Raw genomic sequence first — 23,242 nt, 5'->3', positions numbered from 1 at the left:
AATTATAGGAGAACATATTTCCAAATACTGATGTGGATGAAGGCATTCAGATATGAAAATGATAACTCTCAAAATTCCTCCCTCAAATGTACTCTCTCAATAAGAGGTTGATGAAAAACTCATGTCCCTGTAGCACTACTGCATTAGTAAGACATGTACATAAACTATAAAGGTATATCATGAGTGTTAAGAAATGCTCCCTTCCAGTCAACTAATGACAATACCAATTTAGAAAATATGGGCTTTTTAGGACAACTTTAGCATATATTTGAATGCAAAGGCTTTAGCTAAACATAGCTAAATGAATTTCCAGAAGCATAGGAACATTGGTTAGAAGGGATTTCTGGGGATCATCTAGTTCATCCTATCACAGAGAGTGGGATTACCACCAACACTAAACTCGATTGTCAGTCATGGATTTGCCTAAGTCTTGAAAACCTCTGACAATTGAGATTTCACAGCTTTCCTGCACAACCTCTTCCATCACTTCACTCTTGCACTTCTTTCATTAAAAGAGTATGTCCAGTGTAACAATTTTTGGCTGTTACCTGTTTCTTTTGTCATCTGGCATTGCTGAGAACAGTTTGGCACCATTATCTTTGTAAGACACCAAACTAAACAAGCCCGGGTACCTCCACCTCTCTTCAGAGGTCTCGATCTCTAAGCCCCTGGCCATCTTGGTTGCTATTTAGAGGACTTCTCCAGCTCCTCCATAACCATTCCTCTAGAATAAGGAAGCCAAAACTGGAACCAATACTCCAGGACCAACCTCAGCAGCACCAAGCAGAAGTGGATAAAGCTTCCTTTCATCTGTTGACTACAGTTCTCCCAAGGTAGCAGAGTACGCATTTCACTTTACAAGCAATGAAAGTTCATTGTTGGTTTATATTATCTAAACATCTGAACATGCATAAATAGAATCAGACATATTGAGATCTAAATAGAAAAAAAGATCTTGGTAAGAACCAACACACAGTCTGTACACTATGAAATATCTATCTGAGCTTTCATAATGTAAGAAACTAAGGCAATGTCTCAGCCTAGCATGACAGGTTAAGAAAGTCATCCACTACTTGCCTATTTAAAGCATTTTAGTTTTCTCAGACTGATATATTGCAGAGAACTAGAAGCAGCATGAAATGAAAGGCAGCGATTTTTTCCACTTAGTCCTTCAATATTAAAATAAAAATTAATACTTACAGACTAACGTACTTTATGCAATAAATCTGTAAGATCAAATGGATTCAGTTTTAGATAAACATCTCTCCATTTAGGCCTTTAAGTGTTAGTGTCTAAAAGCATATGTTCTTAAGCTGCCATTATAGTCCAAGACCTAGGGCTTAATTCAGTTACCCAAACAAAATCACTTAGAGCCATTTTAGACCATCTGACACTTCTTCATTGAGCTGTTTTATATGACTCAGGAGATAATACCTACAGTCCTCTGAAATGGTAAACTGAAACCATTTGCAAAGGTACTAGATGTCTTCTTAGCAGTCAAACTGAGCCTCTGCTCAGTGCTTGGTAGAGTCCTAAAAACAATTCATCTCACCCCGATGCAGACACTCCACAGCTGGGTACTATGGGGCAACTTATGGCCACATCAACCAACTTATTTTCCAGGCTCCAACTGCCACAGCGAGAGCAGAGGCACCTAGTGGACCTGTAGATACCTACATGGAAGCACCTAAATTTAGATTTTAATCTCAGACTGAATAGTCTTTTACCACTCAATTCAGTTGCATAATTTTAAACATCATTTTGGATGGCCAAAGATACCAAATCCATTCCCTAAGTTCTGCTTAAAATCTACCCATAATTTCTGTGTAATTATTGCCACCCCATGAAGTTGTCTCAGCTACTCTCAAGAATATCAAATGACACTACATGAAGGCAACTAAAAGGAGCGATGTGTTTCTAACATATTTTAGCTCAGATGCTAAAGTTCATCTCTGAAAATACTCCTGCAGATTCTCTTTAAAACAGAATCTTTTGCTTTATGCTTTATTTAAAGCTGTAATTTATTCAGAATGATTTGCATTAACCCCTAAGGGATATCCTATTTTATGTACTAAGTGAAATAAATGCAGTGGGTTTTTTGCTACCTTGGGAAATATTGAATGTTATATGCATTAATGAGACATCAAATCAAGAATGTATAAAAGCAAAAGCTGCTTTTATTTTATCATGTGCAGTTACAAGCTGAAGATATGGATTATATTTTTTAACAATTGTATATCAGATATTGTAAATATTTTTATATTAGTAACAAGTGTACTAGTAACTTATGTGCACTTAAGGTAACAGCTATCAATACATAGAGCTGTTGTATGTGACCTCTGCAAAATTGCAAAAGCAAAACAAATATTTGAAAAATAAAATTAATAGACACTCCCTAAATTTTCATTTGTGTTTTTGAATTTGGCCCCAGGATAAACATTTCATTTTCATTTGGGAAATTACCACTGAACATGTAATTGTATGTTCCCCTATTTCTGAAATCTACTCAACTTCCTGCCACAGGAATTCTGCACCAGCAGTAATTTGCAACTTAGAATACTAAGAAAGAAATTAAAGGCTACCTTATCTAGCTGAAACTGTAGGGAGTTAGGTAGTATATAATTACCCAAACCAGACAATATAATTATCTAAGTTAGCAATTAACCTGCATTACCCTATTTTTTTGAAAAGTCACATTAATAGAGCACTGAAGAGTGAATAACTAAAAATAATTTAACTTTTTAATGATTATTGTTTTCAGTAAGGGGACTTGTGATCATTAGGAAAATTTTAGAAAGTTTCTAAAATTTTGATCTTTTTGAAATCCTTCACGGAATTGAACACAAATAAAGTCAATTATTATTACTGTAGTTATATTAATCTAATTATAATGAGTTATCTATTTCCATTTTGTAAAATATCTATTGTTTTTAATATTAATGTCTTACAATTAACACCTTACCAACAGTATCTTGTGGTTGAATAGGTTCTGTGATTTCAGATGGATCACTGATGCCATGTTTGTTTGCTGACAACACTCGGAAAACATAAGGTTTTCCTTCTGCAAGGTCAAACACTGCATAGCGAGGAGATTTTACTGCAACCTGTGCATTGACTCTTTGCCAACTTCCACTGCCAACCATGGACTACAAGAAAAAAAAAAGCTGTGAATAATTTCTGTGAACTGTCAAAAAATGAACATATTGCTGTATTGCATTCTGTCATGAATTTATTAAGAGCTGTGAGAGAAGGATCGCTCTCAAATGCCTCCCTTAAACACATGCAAATTCCCATAGCTCATGCATTCCATTACTCTTCAAAAAGATCTGAATGCCTCACTGTCTCCCTGCCTGTCTCAGCTTCAGTACATGCACACTTGTACATACAACCAGCCTTCGGTCAGGGCCACGACTGTCAACCGTGATTGATCCCAAAAGAATTATTCTCATTTCCTGCAAAACTCACTTGAACACCCAAAGATTTGGTATCAAGCAAGCAAGTCCTAATCCAAATTCTGCAGAAAGGTAGGAAAGGAAATGTTACTTTACTCACCACTTTATGTATTCCACTGAGCAATGCCAAGCCCCAAAAAGCATTTATCAAATGAAGTAATTACTTTTGAATATTCTCAGTGCAGTAGCTGAGCTTATCATCACCACAACCGCACATGGAGGAGAGCCAGTAAACCGGCACTCTGACAGAAGTCTGCTGTCCCTTAGATTTCCCTCATAAACTCTTTACTCCAACCAAAAATTAGTCATGGAATCTTTCAGAAAGTTTAGTAAAACCCGAGTGCCCAATAAACAGCTTAAAGAAAATTTCTTTGATTCACAGAAAGGTGCATACACCTTATGTGTTTATTAAATTTCAGAACAGAGAGTCTGGGAACAAAACCTGATAGACTGTGATCTTCTTAGAAGAGAAACAGTGTTTCATGGGTGCTTGGAAACTACCTTGTTATAATGAAGCTTACCATAGATAAATAATAAAAATATAAACAGCTAGAGTCCATATACTGAGATCTTTTTCATAGATACTGAACCCACCTTATGTTCTCAACAGAAAAAAAAAATATAACATACATTTTCTTGATCATAAAAAGCTGGAAAATATGAAATAAACATTATTTTGCCTTATATTTTACTGCATGACATGAAAAACATTAATTGTTGCATTTCATTTTCACAGAGGAAAGACTAATCATCACATTTTGATCTGCAGTTTGATTTGATTTATCTGTTAAATTAATGATTTTAAGAGAACGTGGTTTTATAACATAGAGAACTCATTTCCATTTTGAGTTTCTTGAAGTCTCTACAAATACATTTTTATTATTCAGGACTGAGTCTTCTTTGTCTGAAATAAAATAATTAGAAACTGTGCTTTTCCAGAAGACTGTGCTAACAGATGACTGTGGAAAGTAAAAAACAAACTTCATGTATGAACTGACTAATCTATTCATATATATTAATTATTTATATGCAGAAAGATTTTTAGATTCAGGTATTAATTAGTATAACAGACCTTTTTTTCCCCCTAATAATAGCCTTTTAGTCCTCATTCTCACTTCCCTTCAGTAACCAAGTGTGGGTGTCCACTCAGTGGAAATCTACCTCTGAGTTTTTGATCTGAACTATTTCTGCATATTCTGGAAATAACAAGGTATTTCCATGGCAAGAGCTTCAAAATCCTTAAGTGTCAATATGCTTGAAATGTATAGATAAGAACAGACGTGTGTAGCTGGGAATAAGTGCAAGGAAGATATGCTATTTTATTGCATAGAAAGAATAACAAGATACTTATTTCTATGGAAGTTTTCGTTACTTCTTTTGAATGTGAAAGGTTGAGCAGGAGAAATCATGGGCATGCATGCTGGAAAATTTTACTAGTGTCTGGTCTTCACTTTATGACAATTGTTCAATATCCAACAGGAAATGGAAGATGAAAAATGTAGAAATGGGCTATAAAAGTCTTTTGAAGTGCAGATTTTTCATTTGTCTGAGAGGGAAAAGACAAGATGGGGGCTGCAAAGATATGAGTGACGTGAAGAGGAAGGCTAGGAAATGAACTGTGGAGGAATGTGCGGAATTTCAGATGTGAGAAGAAAACAACTTGTAAAGTAATGGACTGAGAAAAGCCTGACACAATATTCAAGATGTAAATTGAATGTATGGCAGTTTTATGGACAGGTTAAGTGTTTGTGGATAGTTAATAGGGGGCATATGGTAGAAGCATAATTCATAAAAATTAAGTATAGTTTGGCACGTAAGAGTTTTAGAGGTCAGGTACAAGGTCCATTTTATCTACTGGGAAAACTTTGTAACAAGTTGCTGCAATCCAATATAACTTAAAATCCTGGCTCATGGCTAGATTTATCTAAATTTTAGTCACTTAGGTGGGTGAAGAACAAACCTCTCCTACTGTGATCATGAAAGTCCCCTTTCAATTCAAAGTGAAGATCAAATTAGGAATCACTTTTATTCCTTGCTCTGCCAACTTTCTTTTAATACAGACTGACTGAAAACTTACAATCTTGCCTGTAAGAAACTTAAGATGTTTCTTTTCCATTTTTTTTAAACTGCTACCTTACACTATTAGTTTGTTCCCATTTTAGACAACAGTAAGCAAATAGCACAGGGGCATCCTTTTCCCTGGACCTTGAATTTCAATGCTCATTAAATCATGCCATAAGATATTTGATTATCCATGCTTGTCTAATATCCCATTTCCAAATCCTGAAAAGCCACAGAAAGTGTTAGTTTTATTGTTCATTCTGCAGTTCTGAAAATGGGTTGAATGTAATTGCACACAGCAATGAAGCACCTTACAGCAGAATGCCACTGCACAGTACAGTACCTTCTCAATGAAATACGTGAGTGGCTCCCTGCCACGGGGAACAGGTGGATCCCAACTGAGTACAACATATGTTTTGCTGATTTCTGAAGCATGTACATTGGTGGGAGGGCTTGGAATCTGAACATGCCCTGTAAGAGTAAGAAATGAAGCAAGTGTTAAACAGCAGATTAACCCCCAGGGTCAGCACTTCATGCCACAGCTATCTTTCTGAACTCCTGCTCTGCAGTGCAATGCTCAGATATTAGGGCCTGTGATACCATCTGTGCAGTTCACTTGACCACTTTGATTAAATTTTGATAAATAATAACTCCAGTATTAACAGCTAGTTACTTTTCCAATAAAAGTTAAATATGCCCCCTGAAAATCTGTGCATTTGTCACACTTTTTTCTTTGATCAAAACTGAATTACTTTGATTTTCTGGTAAAAAACCTACTCCCTATATGCAAACACCAGATTTTTGGATCAAAAACAAAAATCCAAAGTGTTATTATCAGAAATTAGAATAGAAAAAATATCTAGAAGAGAAGAACTATAAGGAGAAAAACACTTTTAAAACAAAGAGGAAATTAGAAAAAGGAGCAGAACCTATTAGCGATGTATCCTGTAACATGGTGGTATTACCAGTTGTATAGTCTAAAGCACTTGTAAAATCTATGAAATCAGAGACATAAAAATATGTCACCAGCCCTCTGGTGGTTCCAACAGGTAATGTGGTCTAATCAGACTCGTCTTCCCACTCACTCTGCAGGGTTACTGGGAATGTCAGACAGAACTTGTCTGCCCTGGGCCAGGCAGGAGGAATTCTGCATGGTCCTTTGTGGTCCCGCTCACCCACCGCACTGTGAGAAAAAGTCAATTCCATAATCGAAGGAATTACAATGGTGAAACAGCACTAGATAGGAGGGGCTCAGACCTGTGAAGGACCACTACACAGGCATAGCTATACAGCCCTGAAGAAGCTTCCTCTTGGTAACAGGTCAGAAATAGCAACTCAGCAGACACCTCAAAATATTTTATTTTTATGGTTTGTGACAGAGAAAGCAAAAAGTTTTGTTCTTTGAAGGTACATTTTTCTAATTCTCAGGCTAGCAAAGAGCATATACCCTTTAAATGCTCAAGATTTGGCATTAAAAAAGAGAAAAAATGTTTTAATAATAACCTCTAAATTGTGAAAGTAATTTTTTAACAGTTTATAAACATCTGTAGAATGAATCAGGCTCAAAATGTACACCATTAGCAAATTTGCAGATAACACTAAGTTGGGGGGGAGTGTCGATCAGCTGGAAGGCAGGAGGGCTCTGCAGAGGGACCTGGACAGCCTGGAGACTTGGACCGATTCCAACAGGATGAGGTTCAACAAGGCCAAGTGCCAGGTCCTGCACTTTGGCCACAACAACCCCATGCAGTGCTACAGGCTGGGCACAGAGTGGCTGGAGAGCAACCAGGCATAGAGGGACCTGGGAGTTTGGATCGACAGGAAGCTGGACGTGAGCCAGCCATGTGCCCAGGTGGCCCAGAAGGCCAATGGCATCCTGGCCTGGATCAGGAACAGTGTGGCAGCAGGTCCAGGGAGGTGATTCTTCCCCTGTACTCAGCGCTGGTGAGACCACAGCTGGAGTACTGTGTCCAGTTCTGGGTCCCTCAGTTCAGGAAGGATATTGAGGTGCTGGAGCAGGTCCAGAGAAGAGCAACGAGGCTGGTGAAGGGACTCGAGTACAAGTCCTATGAGGAGAGGCTGAGGGCTGGGGTTGTTTAGCCTGGAGAAGAGGAGGCTCAGGGGAGACCTCATCACTCTCTACAACTCCCTGAAAGGAGGTTGTAGCCGGGTGGGGGGTGGTCTCTTCTCCCAGGCAACTATCAGCAAGACAAGAGGGTATGGTCTTAAGCTCTGCCAGGGGAGGTTTAGGTTAGGCATTAGGAAGAAATTCTTTACAGAGAAGGTAATCAGGCATTGCAATGGGCTGCCCAGGGAGGTGGTGGATTCTCTGTCCCTGCAGGTTTCCAAGATGAGACCGGATGTGACATCAGTGCCATGGTCTGGGAAACACGGTGGTAGTGGATGAAGAGTTGGACTTGACAATCTCGGAGGTCCCTTCCAACCCAGTTCATTTTATGATTCTATGATTCTATGATTCTATGATGTTATTTCATCATATACATTTCCCAATCAAAACCAGACTTTTTTTAAAGCAAACTGACCTATTCAGTGAAAATTTATTTCTGTCAATGCTTTCTATATTTGATTTCCTACAACTATATTTTTTCTTTCAGAAAGGCACATGAATCAGCTGAGTTTAAGACAAAATTGCTAACATGCAGCCAAGAAAATTACAATAATCCTTCACAGTATAAAGTCAAAAGATTTCCAAGTGGTTTTACATAACTAAATCTCAACACATTTTCTTCCGTCCTTGAAAAAAACAAAGCTACCATACTTTGTAATGATATAACGTGATGGCGCAGCGTGCTCTCTCAGAACAGAACATCATCCTGCACTAAATAGTGAAACCATTTGTAATCTATGAGATCATTCTTTCAGAAATACTCTCAAATCTTGCAGATGAAAGTAATTATCTATATTAGCAGCGGTATTTGAATATTCATACTCCTTTATTAAATACGCACATTCATGCTACAGAAATCCAACTGTTATTATTTATGCCTACACCAGACTGACCGTTTACTACCTCTGATCACTCTCAGGTGATCCTGAGAGCAGGAGGACATTCTGTGAAGCCAAAGAACTAAGACAGTTGTAATCTGATCCTATAATTTGGTTCTGATCCTATAATACCCATCTCATATCATTTAGGGTGTCATTGTAAAAATAGAGAAACTTCATCTGTCCTCTCCATGTACTGGGGAAAGCATTCAATGTCTGATTCTCCTTAAAACTACACCTGTTCTCAGGTGGTTTCTCTTTTACTATGTTATTATTGTAGTTACAGCTTTATAACCTTTATAACCTCTGTGGAAGAGAGCAGACAGACTCTTTCTTTACTGCTGAGCCATTATAGTTAACATTTTTGACAGTTTAAGTATAAAGAAGATAATTATTCAAGCCTAAAAAGACAAATCATCACATAGGGAAACAACTAAAATCAGAAGAAATTCAGACTTTATCTCAAAAGTTGGCAGAGATGTCTCCAGTTCTCCTGAATAAGAAGAGTATTTAACCTATAACCTTAACCTTAAGAACAACCTTTGCATTCAGATAACTATATTAATTAAAGAATTAAAGAATTAATTAAACAATGCATAAGTTTTTATGAAAATGGCAATAACTTGCTCAGATCATCAAAATCAGTCTAAAAAATCCTATATTTAGCTGCCACAAGGATACAAAGAAGGGAAATTTGGGCAATCAAATGCTTTTAAATTCATCTTAGCATTAGTCAAAGCAAAAAGGTGAGGACATGCTGCCAAAACATAATAAAAGTTGTGATGTTGAGAGTGTGATGTTCTCTGTCCTTCCAAGCCTCACCTTTTATTTGTGTTCTCTCAGCCTTGCAAGCCAGAATATCTGTCTTTATTTATTAATATAAAGACTTAGCTCACTAGATGGATTTTTTTCAAGCTATGTTTCTAATTATAATGCTAAAATCCTGGAGCATAAACAGATGGATTGAAATTGTAGAAATGCTACGTACCTTCAAGGTCATCCTTACTGATCACAATCTTTCGCCCTTCATCCACATGAATAGCTGTTAATCAAAATATTCAATTAGTTTCCTGAACTAGTTCAATATATTTACAAATTCTGCAAGTTACTGTTCACCATCTGTTCAAAAGCCTGTAAACTTCCTTTTCTATACTGTCGTTTTTAAATCTTTCTCCAGATGGAGTAAACTCAAAGTTGTACATTGATTTATTAACCTTCATAGGAAAACAGAGCATGATAAGACCGTACTATTTAAAGATGTGCTAAAAAGCAAGACTCATAGGAACAGTAGACAGTTTTATTCTGGGACAGATTAGTAAAAAATTGTATCATGAGCTGGACTTGTGTTATGTGAAAAGGAAAGCACACACACATACATAAAGCGTACATAAAGGAAACAGTGCATATTCAACTCAGATTTCACAGGAAACATGGTGGGAATGCTCTGAAGTCTTCATAACTACTTTAATTCCCCTCTGAGTAAAAGGAACACACAAAACAGAAGGTGTGATATACAGAATCTGCATAGGCCTTTAGGACAAGGCTAAATCAATAAAACTACTCCCCAGAGCAAGCCGGCTTACTCTATTCATGGAGAGGCTCTCATAAGGCTACTTTGCAGTCTGTAAAAAGATATTCAATCAAAGGAAGAAATAAACTCTATCCTTAGGTTAACTAAGCAAACAGAATCTTAAATAAATATAAAAAAATGAAGATCAAATATTCGGCATCTGTTTAGCCTTGCATAACCTACTTTGTGTTCTCTCCAGATCAGCGGGGTCAAGTGCTGCAACTGGTTCAGAGGCTCGAGAAGGCCTGCTAATGCCAGCACTGTTCACTGCTCTCACACGGAATATGTAAGACCGTCCTTCGTAAAGACCAGTCACGGGATACTTGCAGATTTTTACAGGAGCATCATTGCACTGGACCCAGTTTTCCAAACCTACTTCACATCTTGGAATAGCAGAAGGCAGAATTTATCAGTATCATCTCACAATAAATAGGCACCATCCTACACCACAGAAGTCATCCTCAGTAAGTTGAGAAACTAAACCATAAACCTCATTAATGAAAGTCACACACTTTTTACACTCTTGTCTGATCAGACAATCAGTTCCCACCCTTTTCTTATTTTTTCATAATGCAGAGGTCATTTTTCTTCCACAGTTTTTGGTCTTTTCAAATCGTTCTGCTTCCCTTCTGTTTTCTTCTCTTCCTTGTTCTAAAAGCAATAAATTAATGGCTTTTATTTTTAACATGCATCTCCACAGAACATACTGAAATTGCAACATTCACCTAATCTTTTCCATCTCTTCCTTGTCATATTATCAAGCAAACCTCTTCATGCCTTTTCCTCCCAAAATAACTGGGCCACAGAGCATAGAGTCATCAAGAAGCAGAGTGATGTCCTTATACTGGCTTCTTTGTGTGTACATATATGGTTTGTGTCCTACTACTATAAACTTTGGTGTAGAAGACTAACACCTGACAGTACCAGGAAAAAAAAGGGTCATGATCAAAGGTTCCTTGGCACTACAGTAATCCAAGCAACATGTCAAAAGACATATCTGACTAAATCATAAAAAAATAGGTGAAATACTCTTATAATCTATGCATTACACAAATTGGATATAGATGGTAGAGTCCCCAGGTCTCAAGTTAATTTCCTCATACTGGCTGCCACTTATAAACCAACATTTTCCAGCAATTCCAGACAGTTACCACTGAACTATACCAAATTAGCAGGGTAACAAATAGCAATGGGCTGCAAATGTTTCTTTGAGTAGTATACATTATGGAATAATTTCAACAATGTTTTTGCTGACGTTTTCAGACATAAGGGTCAGATGTTCTGCTCTGGCTACAAGGAGTAAGCATGCACCTCAGTGGAAGAGACATGCAAAACAGCGTTTGGATCCCCTGTTGCCCAGTGCCCACACTGAGCTGAAACCCCAGCAAAGTGCAAAGCTGACTGAAGGAGAGAAGACTGTCATTTTGATTTAAACTATCAGCTTCTGGGAGCCCAGGCCTTGAGCTCCTGATGTACTACATTTAAGATAGAAATAAAAAGATAATGTAATAACTCCTAGGTTTCAGCTTTTGCAGTATACAGATTAAAGAGACTAAATTTAATTCAAGATGCCCATGGATTCTAGCTTCTATAAATTAAATACTGTCAGGGCTCATTCCCTGATTCACCCACATCCATACTATTGAACATTTTAAGTGTCTGATAAAATGTGTCTGCCTGCAAATGATTACTTGTAATGGCCTCTGGCCCCTGCTAACTCCTGGACTGTGCCCAGAATTGCCTGGGAAAGCATTAGATCATCTGGCCTAAAAGTTTGCTGGGAAACAATGTAATAATTTAACACAGTGTGTAACTGAGTTCCAGTGCCAAGGATCTGCAAAAATATATCTAAAGAACACATGCATTGAAGGATATAATGGTAATTTTTTTCTCTTCAGCGTACACATGTTTCTGGCAACTAACAAAATTAAATAAATCCTAATGTTTACATACTTGTCAACAAAATATCCAATGACTGGGCTCTCACTGGTTGTGTTCGGTGGTTTCCAGGTAACAATTACATAGTCTCTGTTAGCATCATGGCACTTAACATCCATCGGTGCCCCTGGTGCTCCTGCGATCAATGCATCGGCATCTGGACAAAAAAAAACAAAAACAAAAAAATCAGTTTTGACCCTGACTTCTCTGAAACACATCATAAAGGCAAAGGGAAGATTTCCATTTCATTGTGCTATTTGTTTATACAAATGGAAGCCCAAAGATTTCATGACATACTAGTTCACTGCAATAATAGTTCAGGACCATAATGTATATATACTCAGATAGACAAAAATGTTCAGGGATATTTTTGAGGACAGAAAAGCTGTTTAGGCATCAAACACCTATAACATTTCATGAGAATTAAAATCCTAACCCACACGTGTTTTTGATGCTCTGACACACGGAAAGCTGTGGCTCAGTGTGTTACTGAAGAGACCAAGGTCCTCAGTAAAGAACATGTAGCTGAGGAAAATAACTCTCTTAAAGAATAAAAAATTTGCAAACTCCTGGGACATTTTGAAATGATAATTTTTGTTTATAGTTTACAATACCAACATGCATAAGTAATCAATCTTCCACTTTTAAGATACCCTTCTGTGGCTTCATTTTGAAAGATGTTGACTGAAGTGGACCCGCAACTCCTAATGAAAATGCTAACAGGTAAAGTTCTCTCCCTTCAAAAAAAGGTTTCTATAACAAAAAAACACCCTGTATGTAGTCTAAATTTTTGAAGTCTAATCACAATTATTTGTGAAGCGGTTTGTGGTCAGTATTAAATCACAACATACATGAAAAAAGTCAAAAGAATGGCCAACAGAGAACACTAGAGACTCCAGAGGACATAGCTCAAGGCCAGGGACCTGTGCATGCAAAGGGATCAAACACAATATAAAATGGACAATAGAGGTACCTAAAATTGACCCATCACTACAACAAAAACTTTTAAGAAAGTTATTATATATTAGTGGGTCTTTTTTCACCAGGGTACTGTGTTTCTTAGAAGGTAACTTCAAAATAGAAAGCTTTAGAAGAGTGGCTTCTTCAAGACACACTGCAAAGCTGATGAAGCTCTTGCACTAGTCCTGTGAGGAAGCTGGATCTCAACATCCTGAATAAAACATTCATGCCCCTCGACCCCACACAAGTCTGGATGGCACTTCCAAGAAAAATAAGATCTAAAATTAATACAGCTACAGTGGTTACAATGGCTCAAGTTGGGCTGTTCCAGTTTGCCACCATCAAAGAGGAAAGAGCTGCTCAACCAGAGATATTTTCATCTTTCAGTGAAAAAATATGAAAGTGAACACTAAGTTCTGCTCACAGATCCATGTGGAGGCTCATTCTCACTTCACTGGAGCTGTGCTTGCAAACAGGATGGAAAATTCTGACCTTTATTATGTTTTAATAGATTTATCTCCTTTTATCCATGTCCCCTTGTGAAACCCGTATTTGTCAGTGAGCTAATTTCTAACTTTGCTTCTTTTCTCTCATTATTGACATGACTGTAACTAGTATAGTGGTGGGAATAGTTCTTTTGCTTTCTCCTGCACATACCCCTAAGGCCAGGCACAGGGTATGAGAATGCCCAACATGCCCATTCCCAGTTTCCAATCACTAAAGCTAAAATCATCACAGTGAGCACTGATGTTATGCAAAGATGTTTATTTCCTACCAGAAAAGGAGATGGCAGGAAAAGAAACAAGTTGTTTCTTCACAAGAATGGTTTTTCCCATTCCTAAGGAAGTAAAATGTCCTCAGGGGCATGTTCCTCTTGAAGTTCCCCATTCATGTAAGGTGACTCTTTTTTTCTAGTACAGACTACTATATACAAATGACTATGAAATACCACAGAGATGTATTTCTTTTGTACTTCAGTCATTACACAGAATTGTTTAATAAAACTAACCTTTATACTGTTCTTTTTCATTTCTCCTCAAGAAGCAGATTAAAAGTTTACCTTTTACGAACAGGTATGCACTGCATTCACTGACTCCACCTCTTGTAACCAAGCGCAGGGTGTATAAACCTTCATCATCTTTGTTGAGATGAGTAAAGGAAAGAGCTGCCTGGCCTTCTCCAAAATACAGCTTTGTCCACTTGGAGTCCTTTATCAGCACGTCTGGAAGAGAAGACCCATCAGGCACGTTGCTGTGCTGCCAGAACAGCCTACGTCCTAGTGCAGTCCTCTGCTAATCAGGGACACAAACTAACATTTATGCCAGTTTGATTCAGTGATAGGGCTTTGACACTCTTACAGAGAGTAAGTTACATCTCTCTAAACTTATTTGATCAATGAACTTTAGAGAACATGAGGCATAAGACTACCCCATGCAGTGCCAACAGCATAATTCCCATCACTATAATTTTTAATACACTGAGAGAGAAAAATATTATCCACATTTAGAAACAACAACATGAAAACCTGCCATACCCTATAATGAATGCAGGGTGGTACTTTGTCTCATTTTTAATAAGTTTGGCTTCCTGTTCAGGTCAGATGTCAGATTATTCAATTTCTTCCTCCAAATTTAAAGACTAGATTCCAGTTTGATCTGAAGACTGTTATAAATACATACCAAACTTAAAATTTGAAGTCATGCCTGTTGAGCAGTGAATAACATTAAATTTAAATCTCTCAAAGGTGAGAGGTGGTGACCCATGATTAATGCAAATTAATCTGATTGCTTAGTGAAACCAGAGCAAAAGAATGAACAGAAAATTTTATGTTCGCCAAGAGACTTTCTCACATCATGCTTTTTAATAACTAATTGGATTATTTTTGATTTTTAACTCCCTAAGACCTATTACACAGTAATTTATTGTAATCGATGCAGGAGAACTGTATATAAAAGAGCTGAATATCTATGAATGCCTATTATTCTATTGCTTAAATACATTTTGGAGCAGACACTCAAACAATTGCAGAGGAATCAGTTTTTCCACCTACTAACACTGAACTGCATCAGAAGGTATAAAAAATGGCACATATTCAGATAATAAAGTATCTGGAAGACACACTGCTAAAACTTACAACAGTAAGTTGCATAATCATCTAAGCATGTGTTTGTTTTATGAGAAGCACACAAAGTAAATTCAATCACGTTCCTTCCCATGAGATTCTTAAACATGAGATCCTTACCTAGAAAATTTGAGTGTCCCCTTTCTGTCATGCATGTCACAATGGTACTTAGACTTTGTGTAGAGAGACATGAAATATTTTAAACCAAATTAGAAAGGATCTTCCCCTAGAACCTTTAACCAATGCATGAGCTCTGTGGAAAACCCTGAAGAAAAAAACTGAAAAGCACTTCTGAAAAGCAGGTCACTTATTTAGACTGCAAACTTGAGTGGAATGGTAGCCACCCTGGTTTGAATGTAAGGAAATTGTAAGCAAGCCTGTAATGTCTATTAAGGTCAGAATCATCCATTTCTGTGCTTTATGTGTACCTGAGACCAGAAACTGAGGAGGCAGTTGTGTTTGGTAAGAGCAGAAAAACTTCCCTCCCTCACATAAGGCCAAAGACCCACCAGAACTCAGTAGATGCTCTCTTTTTTTTAATACAGTCTGGAGGAATGACTTTCTAGGAAGACAATAAATTTTGGAGGCTACAAGCATATTTAGAAGTTCTAATAGAAAGTATTCATACACCTGACCTCACAATAATACTACTGCACTGAAATTCACTGTCTATTTATGTGTTGTGCTCTGTTACTTCTCCCAGAATTTACCAAAGGACAGATCTGCAGGAGACTACTAATCCATAGAGGCAGTGGGTCTCAAGCCTGATATGTGGTTTTCAGTACAAGAGATAATTTCCCTAGTACATTACTCTGATGAAAGTTCATACAATGAGTGGTGAACTACTATATACTGAAACTTCTTTTTTCCCTCTGAAGTCAATTGTTTTATTCTAGATTGCAGAATAAATGGCTGCAGAATGCTAGCGCATATAGCTTTATAGTGTTTATATTACAATAGAGATCAATAACAGAAAGTTCCTGCTAATGTCTGAACTCATATCTAGATTAAAGTTCCTGAAGTATTATTTTGACTTAGTTTCAGTATCTTAAATTGTTCTAACTGAGCCATGAATAACAGACATCATATTCATGTTTGTCAAATCCCAAATCACTTTAGAGGGTTTGATTCAGCCGACTTATATGTCCCTAGGAGTCTAGTAGACACCCCCAATAAGGCTCACTAGCGTGAAGCTTATTTATGCTAGATAAACACATATTTCTCCTGTGTATAACTATTAGAAGTAAACCATTCATATCCATCTCAGGACTTTAGCTGCTATTATTTGATTAACACTAACTGAAAAATACAGAAAAAATACAGTTTGTCTTAATGCAAGAGTAGAATTAAATATTGTCTCTCAAAAGAACCAAAATGCCTAAAGCCACATGATATTAAACAAATTATTAACCTTCTCATTGCTTACATGTATACATTGTCTCCAGCTCTCAAGAAACTCAACACAGGGAACTGTAGCATATAACAAAGGTTCATAGTGCGTGAATTCCTTCTGTGTTTGGGAACAAGTTCTGCCAGTCAATACACCTGTACACCTCTTTGAAATATTGTGATCCATGCACATGTAATGAAGGACAAATCTAAGCTTTTTTGTAATGCCTAATTTCATGTAACATAACGAGATGTAGAACAATGGGATGAAAACCTATTGGCTTTAAACAGACCAAGTTTTCATCTCAGGTTTTCATGAGACTGCAAAGAAGGGGGAAAACAAAGCATGTAATATTTTTACATATCAAGAGGGAATTACCTTGGCATTATGAAGACGCAAAGATAAAGGGCCAGAAGGTTTTGCTCACCTATCCATAGTGCAAGAAAAATCCATGTTTGATGAAAAGTGGAACAATATTTGGTATCCCTTGAAAATTAGCAGTTCTTCAGAGCTGCAGTTTCAAACCCAAAATTTGAGAGGCTTGGTACCTTGAGAAACTGCACCCAGTAGGAGACAAAGTAAAGATACCCTTGAAAATGATGGCTCATCTCACAGTGAGGTGAGTGATTATTCGTAGTGATTAAATATCCTAAAATGTACAGTGAAATCCCTGTACACTTCAATGGGAACAGAATTTGGATTCAAGTATGAGCCTTAGATTTTAGGTTATTCACCAGCCAAAAAAAAATTCATTTTTATTATTTTATATATTTTTTTTACTGATATTTAATAGTTCCATCACAGTGAAGTATCCACAGAGATAGATAAATAGGAATGGAAGAGTAAGTAGCAGTTTGCTTCCTGAAGGTTCACATGTGAATCTAGGTAAAACTATAATGGACATGAAACAAAAGGCATAATAAGCAGGAACAAAAGCATCCTTTTTCTGATTTTCCTAATCTTGAATTCTCTTGTCTTTTCTTGTCTTACTAATCTTACTGTCACTTCTTAGTTTATTCATCACAGTCCAAATATCAGTCTTGGCAGGCCATCATTTTCCAATGTGGTCCCTTTGGGAAAAAGTCTCACCATTTGGTGAGACAGTGGTGGATTTACCATCCCTGGAGGTTTTTAAGATGAGACTGGACATGGCACTTAGTGCCATGGTCTAGTAACCACAGCAGTGTTGGATCAAGGTTTGGACTTGATGATTTCAGAGGTCTTTTCCAACCCAGCTGATTCTATGATTCACAAATAACCACATCTTTCCTTAAATCCTCAGACAGAATAATTATTGTAGAATCCTACATAGAGATGGTGAAAAGCAGTAAGCTAAATATCTACAACAGGCTGCTATCCATTAAACTCCAAGTAGCTAGTTTTATGTTTTAAAACCCTTTTCTGGTGCAGTGAACAAACATTACTCATGCAGGGTTTGTGTACCATCCACCCGAGCATACAATACGCTTAGTGACGTTATTTTCAGCACTTCCTGGTAAGACTGTTTCACTTGGTGTAACATCGTTTTTCACTGACCAGAGGCAAGGAAAGCAACCTACCAACATGGCACATAAACAGCATGTGTATCAGGCCTGACTTCTATAAGTATTCCCTAACTATATATTAATGTGATTTTAATAAAAAACTCACAATAAACACTGGAGCAAGATGGAAGTGGAGACCCATAACCTTACTCAGTACTTCAGACTGCAATTTACTGCCCTATGAGTACCCTTCTGCTCAGTGGTCAGAGTATTCTACTATAAATCATAGTCAAATCTGAGAACTGAGTTTGGATCTCCACCTAGTCAGTAAATATGATAAATATTGGTATTTTCAGATAATATGAGGTTACCCCCTGTTGCTGTAAATGTATGCTCAAGGAAATGTTGACCTGGTCACTTAATTGAAAATGCACATATATAAATTCTAGCTAGACATATTTGTTTGCTCTATTCTAAACTTAATTCTTAGAATATGATGTTCTAAGCTTGACCTGTGTCCTCAGTGACTCCTCCAGCATTTTATGGGTAGCTTCTATTCAATGTACTAACTTACCATCTCTATACCACTCAACACGAGGTCGTAGTCTTTTCAGCTCTGGAGTGACCAACATAGAACACTTCAAGGTCAGTGTTTCACCTTCAGTTGCAAAGGTGACTCCAAATTTCTCCAGAAACTCGACATCAATGTGGGTGAAGCAAACTTCATATGAGAGGGGCACTATGAATGAGAAAATTAAAACACACTTGAGTAAAAGTAAATTGTACTTGGCACAAAGAGATTACTGTCAGATCTGAACAGTAGGTGGAGCTTTCTGTTGACTCAATGCTCATCTAGAAATGCAAGAGCATCATGCAATAGCTCCTAATATAACTGAAAGCTTAGAAGGCAAAGTCAGAAGAAGTAAGTTATATCCAGTTTTCTCATCTGTAAAACCTTACTCTGAAAAGAGTACATAAATTGTCTAAGCAAATAGAAAAAAAGGCTTACAATGGAAGGGCATTATCGCAGCAGGGTGAGGCTCTTCATCCTCTCTGAACCCTATAAATAAACATACAATAAACATTCAATGGTATGAGCATTATATTCCTTTATTGTTTTAATTATGAAGTAGGACTTACTTCGCACAATCACAGCACAATTAGTTGATGCCTGACCGTGGACATTTGTTGCAACTGCTGAATAGGTAGCAGAATCATCAAAGTCAGCTCTGAAAAAGGGAAGGAGGAAACCAGATGTCTATTTAAGCAAATAAAAATTCTCTGAATGATTGATACTACAAGCCAAGCTAGGTCAATATAAGGAAAGTGTATAAAGCTCTTTACCGGTAAGGAAAGTGTACAAAGCTCTCTGTGAGTGTCACACAGTGCAAGACACTGATGAAAGACAATCAGAAAGCCGCTACTCTTCTTAACTGCAGTTTTATCACAGCTTAGTGTGCAGGCTGCATTAACTTGAGCAAACTGAAAATGACCTTTAGAGAATGATCAAAAGGAGATAGTTGGAGAATGCCACTCTGGCTATTCCCTTTCTGTGTGTAACATTCTTCCTTAATCCATCTTGCCCTTCTGCCACATATTTTAAGAAAGACACATGGAAGAAAAGTACATGTGATGCTTGCAGAAATTCCTCCTTCTATGGCTGTTCCCAGATGGCAGATACTGGTATTTTTTGTGTCTCTCATATCTCTTAGTCCAATGGAAATGATAAAATAACAGGAACACTGACCAAAATTATGTGCATAAATGATCTGGTTTGTTATATTTTTTTAGCCAGAAAAAAAAACAAAACCTTTACTGTGCAAGGACAACATAAACAAATACAAAGCAAAAAATAGTTACTTCATGTAAACTAGGACCCAGTGATTGATTGTCTCACTTACTACATCCTTCCTTGAAGAGGATGTTACATTAGCAGATATATGGCCAGATGTTAAGATATAGGTACAAACTTTGATGCCCCAGTTCTTTTCTTATTTAAAATGGAGTCCATCAGGAACAGTTTATTTAGTAGTACATATGATGGAGGCCACTCAAAAATTTTCAATTATGAGACACAATATTGTGCATGCATGCACTTAGCTTGCCCTCGGAAGAGCAAATTTGTGTCTTCTTGGCAACTGCCAGATGAAAGGGATGAAATTCTGGTTGCATTTGTCTTCTAAGAGGTCATATACCCCAGGTGCGGGAGAAGGAATATGTAAAGGTGTTTTATGTAAATTGCATAATAAGATGTCAATTTTAGAGTATGTAGTGCCTGTAACAGGCACATCAGACACCAATATATGCATTCTTGCATATGTTCTGGACAGGATCATGTAATAAAAATTATACTACCTATACTGTGATGCCTTAAACACAACTTGATTGAAGTGCTATTACATTGAGATTTATCTCTCTAAATTTACTGGTCTAACAGCTCCTCCTCAAGGCAACCCTTCAGCCACATATCTCACAAAATAAAGCAATAAAATACAAAGTTTATGACACAATTAGTTATCAAAGACCTAGTGGTTAGGCCTAAGATTAGGTCACATTACCAAAAAGCCTGCAGCTGGGTAGGAATCCATACTACAGTTCAGATAGGCATAGTAAGTCTGAAAATCAATTTAAAGGAATTGAAATCATAGAATGATTAAGGTTAGAAAAGATCTCTTAGATCATCAAGCACAACCTATAACCTAGCACTACCACCATGTTAGACCACTAAACCATGTCCTCATGGGCCATATCTACACATTTTTTGAACACTTCCAGGGATGGTGACTCCACTTGGGAAACCTGTTTGGCAGCCTTTTTGGTGAAGAAATTTTTCCTAACAGCTACACCAAACCTCCTCTGGTGCAACTTGAGGCCATTTCATCTCATTCTGTCACTTGTTACTTGGGAAAAGAAACTGACCCACACCTGGCTACAATCTCCTTTCACATAGTTGTAGAGAGTGATACCATCTCCCCTGAGCCACCTTTTCTCCAGGCTAAACAACTCCAGCTCCCTCAACAGCTCCTCATCAGACTTGTGCTCCAGACCCTTCACCAGCTCCATTGCCCTTCTCGGGACCTGCTCCAGCACCTCAATGTCTTTCTTGTAGTGAGGAGCCCAGAACTGGACAAAGGTTTCAAGGTGCAGCATTACCAGTGCCAAGTACAGGAGTACAGGCCAGGATGTCATTGGCTGTCTTGGCCACGTGGGCACACTGCTGGCTCACCTTCAGCCACCTGTCAACCAGTGTTCCCAGGCCCTTTTCTGCCAGGCAGCTTTCCAGCCACTCTTCCCCCAGCCTGTAGCTCTGCATGGGGTTGTTGTGACCCACAGACAGGAACCTGGTACTTGGTCTTGCTGAACCTCATACAATTGACCTCTACCCATTGATCCAGCCTGTCCAGATTGTCTGCAGAATCTTCCTACCCTCCAGCAGATCAACACTCCCACCCAACTTGGTGTCATCTGCAAACTGAATGGGGGTGCCCTTGATCCCCTTGTCCAGGTCACTGAAAAAGATACCAAACAGAACTGGCCCCAGTACTGGGCAACACCACTTGTGACCAGATGCCAGTTGGATGTAACCTCATTCAGTACCACTCTCTGGGCTAGATGTTATTTAACTTTTTCTTTATTTTTTTGTTTTTATGAAGAATTTTTAATATATACAATACCTGCTCACAGCTTAACTGATTCTGGACTTGTTTGAAAGCTGTCAGACTTGACAGCACTTCTTTGCACTAACTTTTTAAAAGAAGAACATTTTTTTTCTATCCCAGTTTCACACTATTTAACACTTGTGTAATAAAAATACCAAAAACCAATGTAAAACTGCAGCAAGGCTTTTTTCCTAAGGCATGTTATAATGTCTCTATACTGAAATGTACATAGGTCATGAATTTACCACAGCCCACTAAAATGTCTTGCTATAGTATACCAAGTTAATAGCGAATGAAGCAGATCAAACATTTCTTACAAGCAGGGCCTTGCAGAATTAACTGTTTCAGAACTGTAAGACATTGTCATCACTCTGCACTATATCCCTGTTTAAGGATCTATATATAGAATATACAATAAATAATGTATAAATATACTATATAGTCCATAGTATATTTAATAACATATATTATGTATTAGCAAATTAAACAGCATTAGATCATTCATCCCCAGAAACCGGATCGTGATCACGCTAGCGTTGATGTGTCAGAACAGCCCTTGGCATGCCTTGGTGTGCTCCAGCTCGCCAAAAGGATTCCCACACACAGCTCAGGAGATAGTAAGGGAACTTTTCCAGAAAGCAGTCTGGATGTCTAACAGCCCTGTCCTGAAGGATGAGAGAAGTAGTCTATCCCATGCCAGTAGGTCACTGTGGCAGAGGATTTACTCTGTCAGGCAGAGCCCAGGAGTGCATTTCCTAGGCACTGGTGGCAGGTTATAGCATGCTCTGCAGGCCTTCTCCCCAGATAAATGCCCTATAAAGGCTTCCTGCCCTTCAGCCCACTCACCATCCTGCTAAAGACCTATGGAGGTGCCCACTGTCTTCCTACCACCTACGTGTCCTCTTGTGTTTGCTGATGAGGTGCTGATCCATCCCTGGGCTGTAAATGAATTAGATAGCACAGAGCACCCATATCATAACTGAGTGATGAACTTTACACCATCATTGCTGTATTAGAACATTCCCTCACATAAACAAAGCATTTGCTTCTGTCAAGTCCAAATTAACTACTCCTTAACATTTTGTTGTTGCCATAGAGTATTGACAACAGACAGAAAATCAACATAGCTTGACCGAGATTAGCACTGACTAAATTTCACTTTAAACCAACCATCATCTGCTCTCAGTGTTGGCTTCATTTTCCATCAAAACAACTGATAAAAAAACTCATTTCTGTAAGAATTACACAGGATTTAGGATCTAAAAAGCAAATTATTGTTAAAAAAGGTGTCATAAAAATAATCCAGAAACTAGAAAAACAGGTATTATGAACTAACATGAGATCCCAGACTATGCTAGACCACTCAAAGTGTCAGAAATTTAAAGGCATAATAACTGAAAAGTTGTCTCCCTAAAACAGAGAAGCAGAATGGCAGATACTTGACTTACTTTTCAAATGGATATATATCTCTGCTCATCTTAATCCCCTCCCCATATATTTGCTCTCATAAGGAACAGCAAAATACATCTCTTCATGAGATCTTTCTGTTTGTGATGTGTCCAAGGTAAAGAAAAAAAATATGCCCCTAAATATCTCTAGA

At 37.8% G+C, this 23,242-nt stretch overlaps 1 protein-coding gene across 2 annotated transcripts in view; it reads right to left on the bottom strand.

The window, feature by feature from the left end:
* Positions 1-23,242, bottom strand: part of MYOM2 (myomesin 2) — a 77,572-nt gene that overhangs the window by 37,956 nt on the left and 16,374 nt on the right. For both annotated transcript variants that reach the window (XM_018088899.1, XM_018088900.1), the window contains exons 8-16: positions 19,124-19,212; positions 18,993-19,043; positions 18,558-18,722; positions 14,048-14,209; positions 12,043-12,184; positions 10,273-10,472; positions 9,508-9,561; positions 5,857-5,984; positions 2,963-3,146 (exon numbers count right to left, since the gene is read on the bottom strand). In XM_018088899.1, the coding sequence (XP_017944388.1) occupies positions 2,963-3,146; positions 5,857-5,984; positions 9,508-9,561; positions 10,273-10,472; positions 12,043-12,184; positions 14,048-14,209; positions 18,558-18,722; positions 18,993-19,043; positions 19,124-19,212 (1,175 nt within the window). The remainder of the gene's footprint in view (positions 1-2,962; positions 3,147-5,856; positions 5,985-9,507; positions 9,562-10,272; positions 10,473-12,042; positions 12,185-14,047; positions 14,210-18,557; positions 18,723-18,992; positions 19,044-19,123; positions 19,213-23,242) is intronic.

The sequence above is a fragment of the Manacus vitellinus genome, unplaced genomic scaffold (assembly GCF_001715985.3).
Source record: "Manacus vitellinus isolate BGI_N305 unplaced genomic scaffold, ASM171598v3 scaffold_11_pilon, whole genome shotgun sequence".
Classification (NCBI taxonomy): domain Eukaryota; kingdom Metazoa; phylum Chordata; class Aves; order Passeriformes; family Pipridae; genus Manacus; species Manacus vitellinus.
This window is presented reverse-complemented; position numbering and strand designations above follow the sequence as displayed.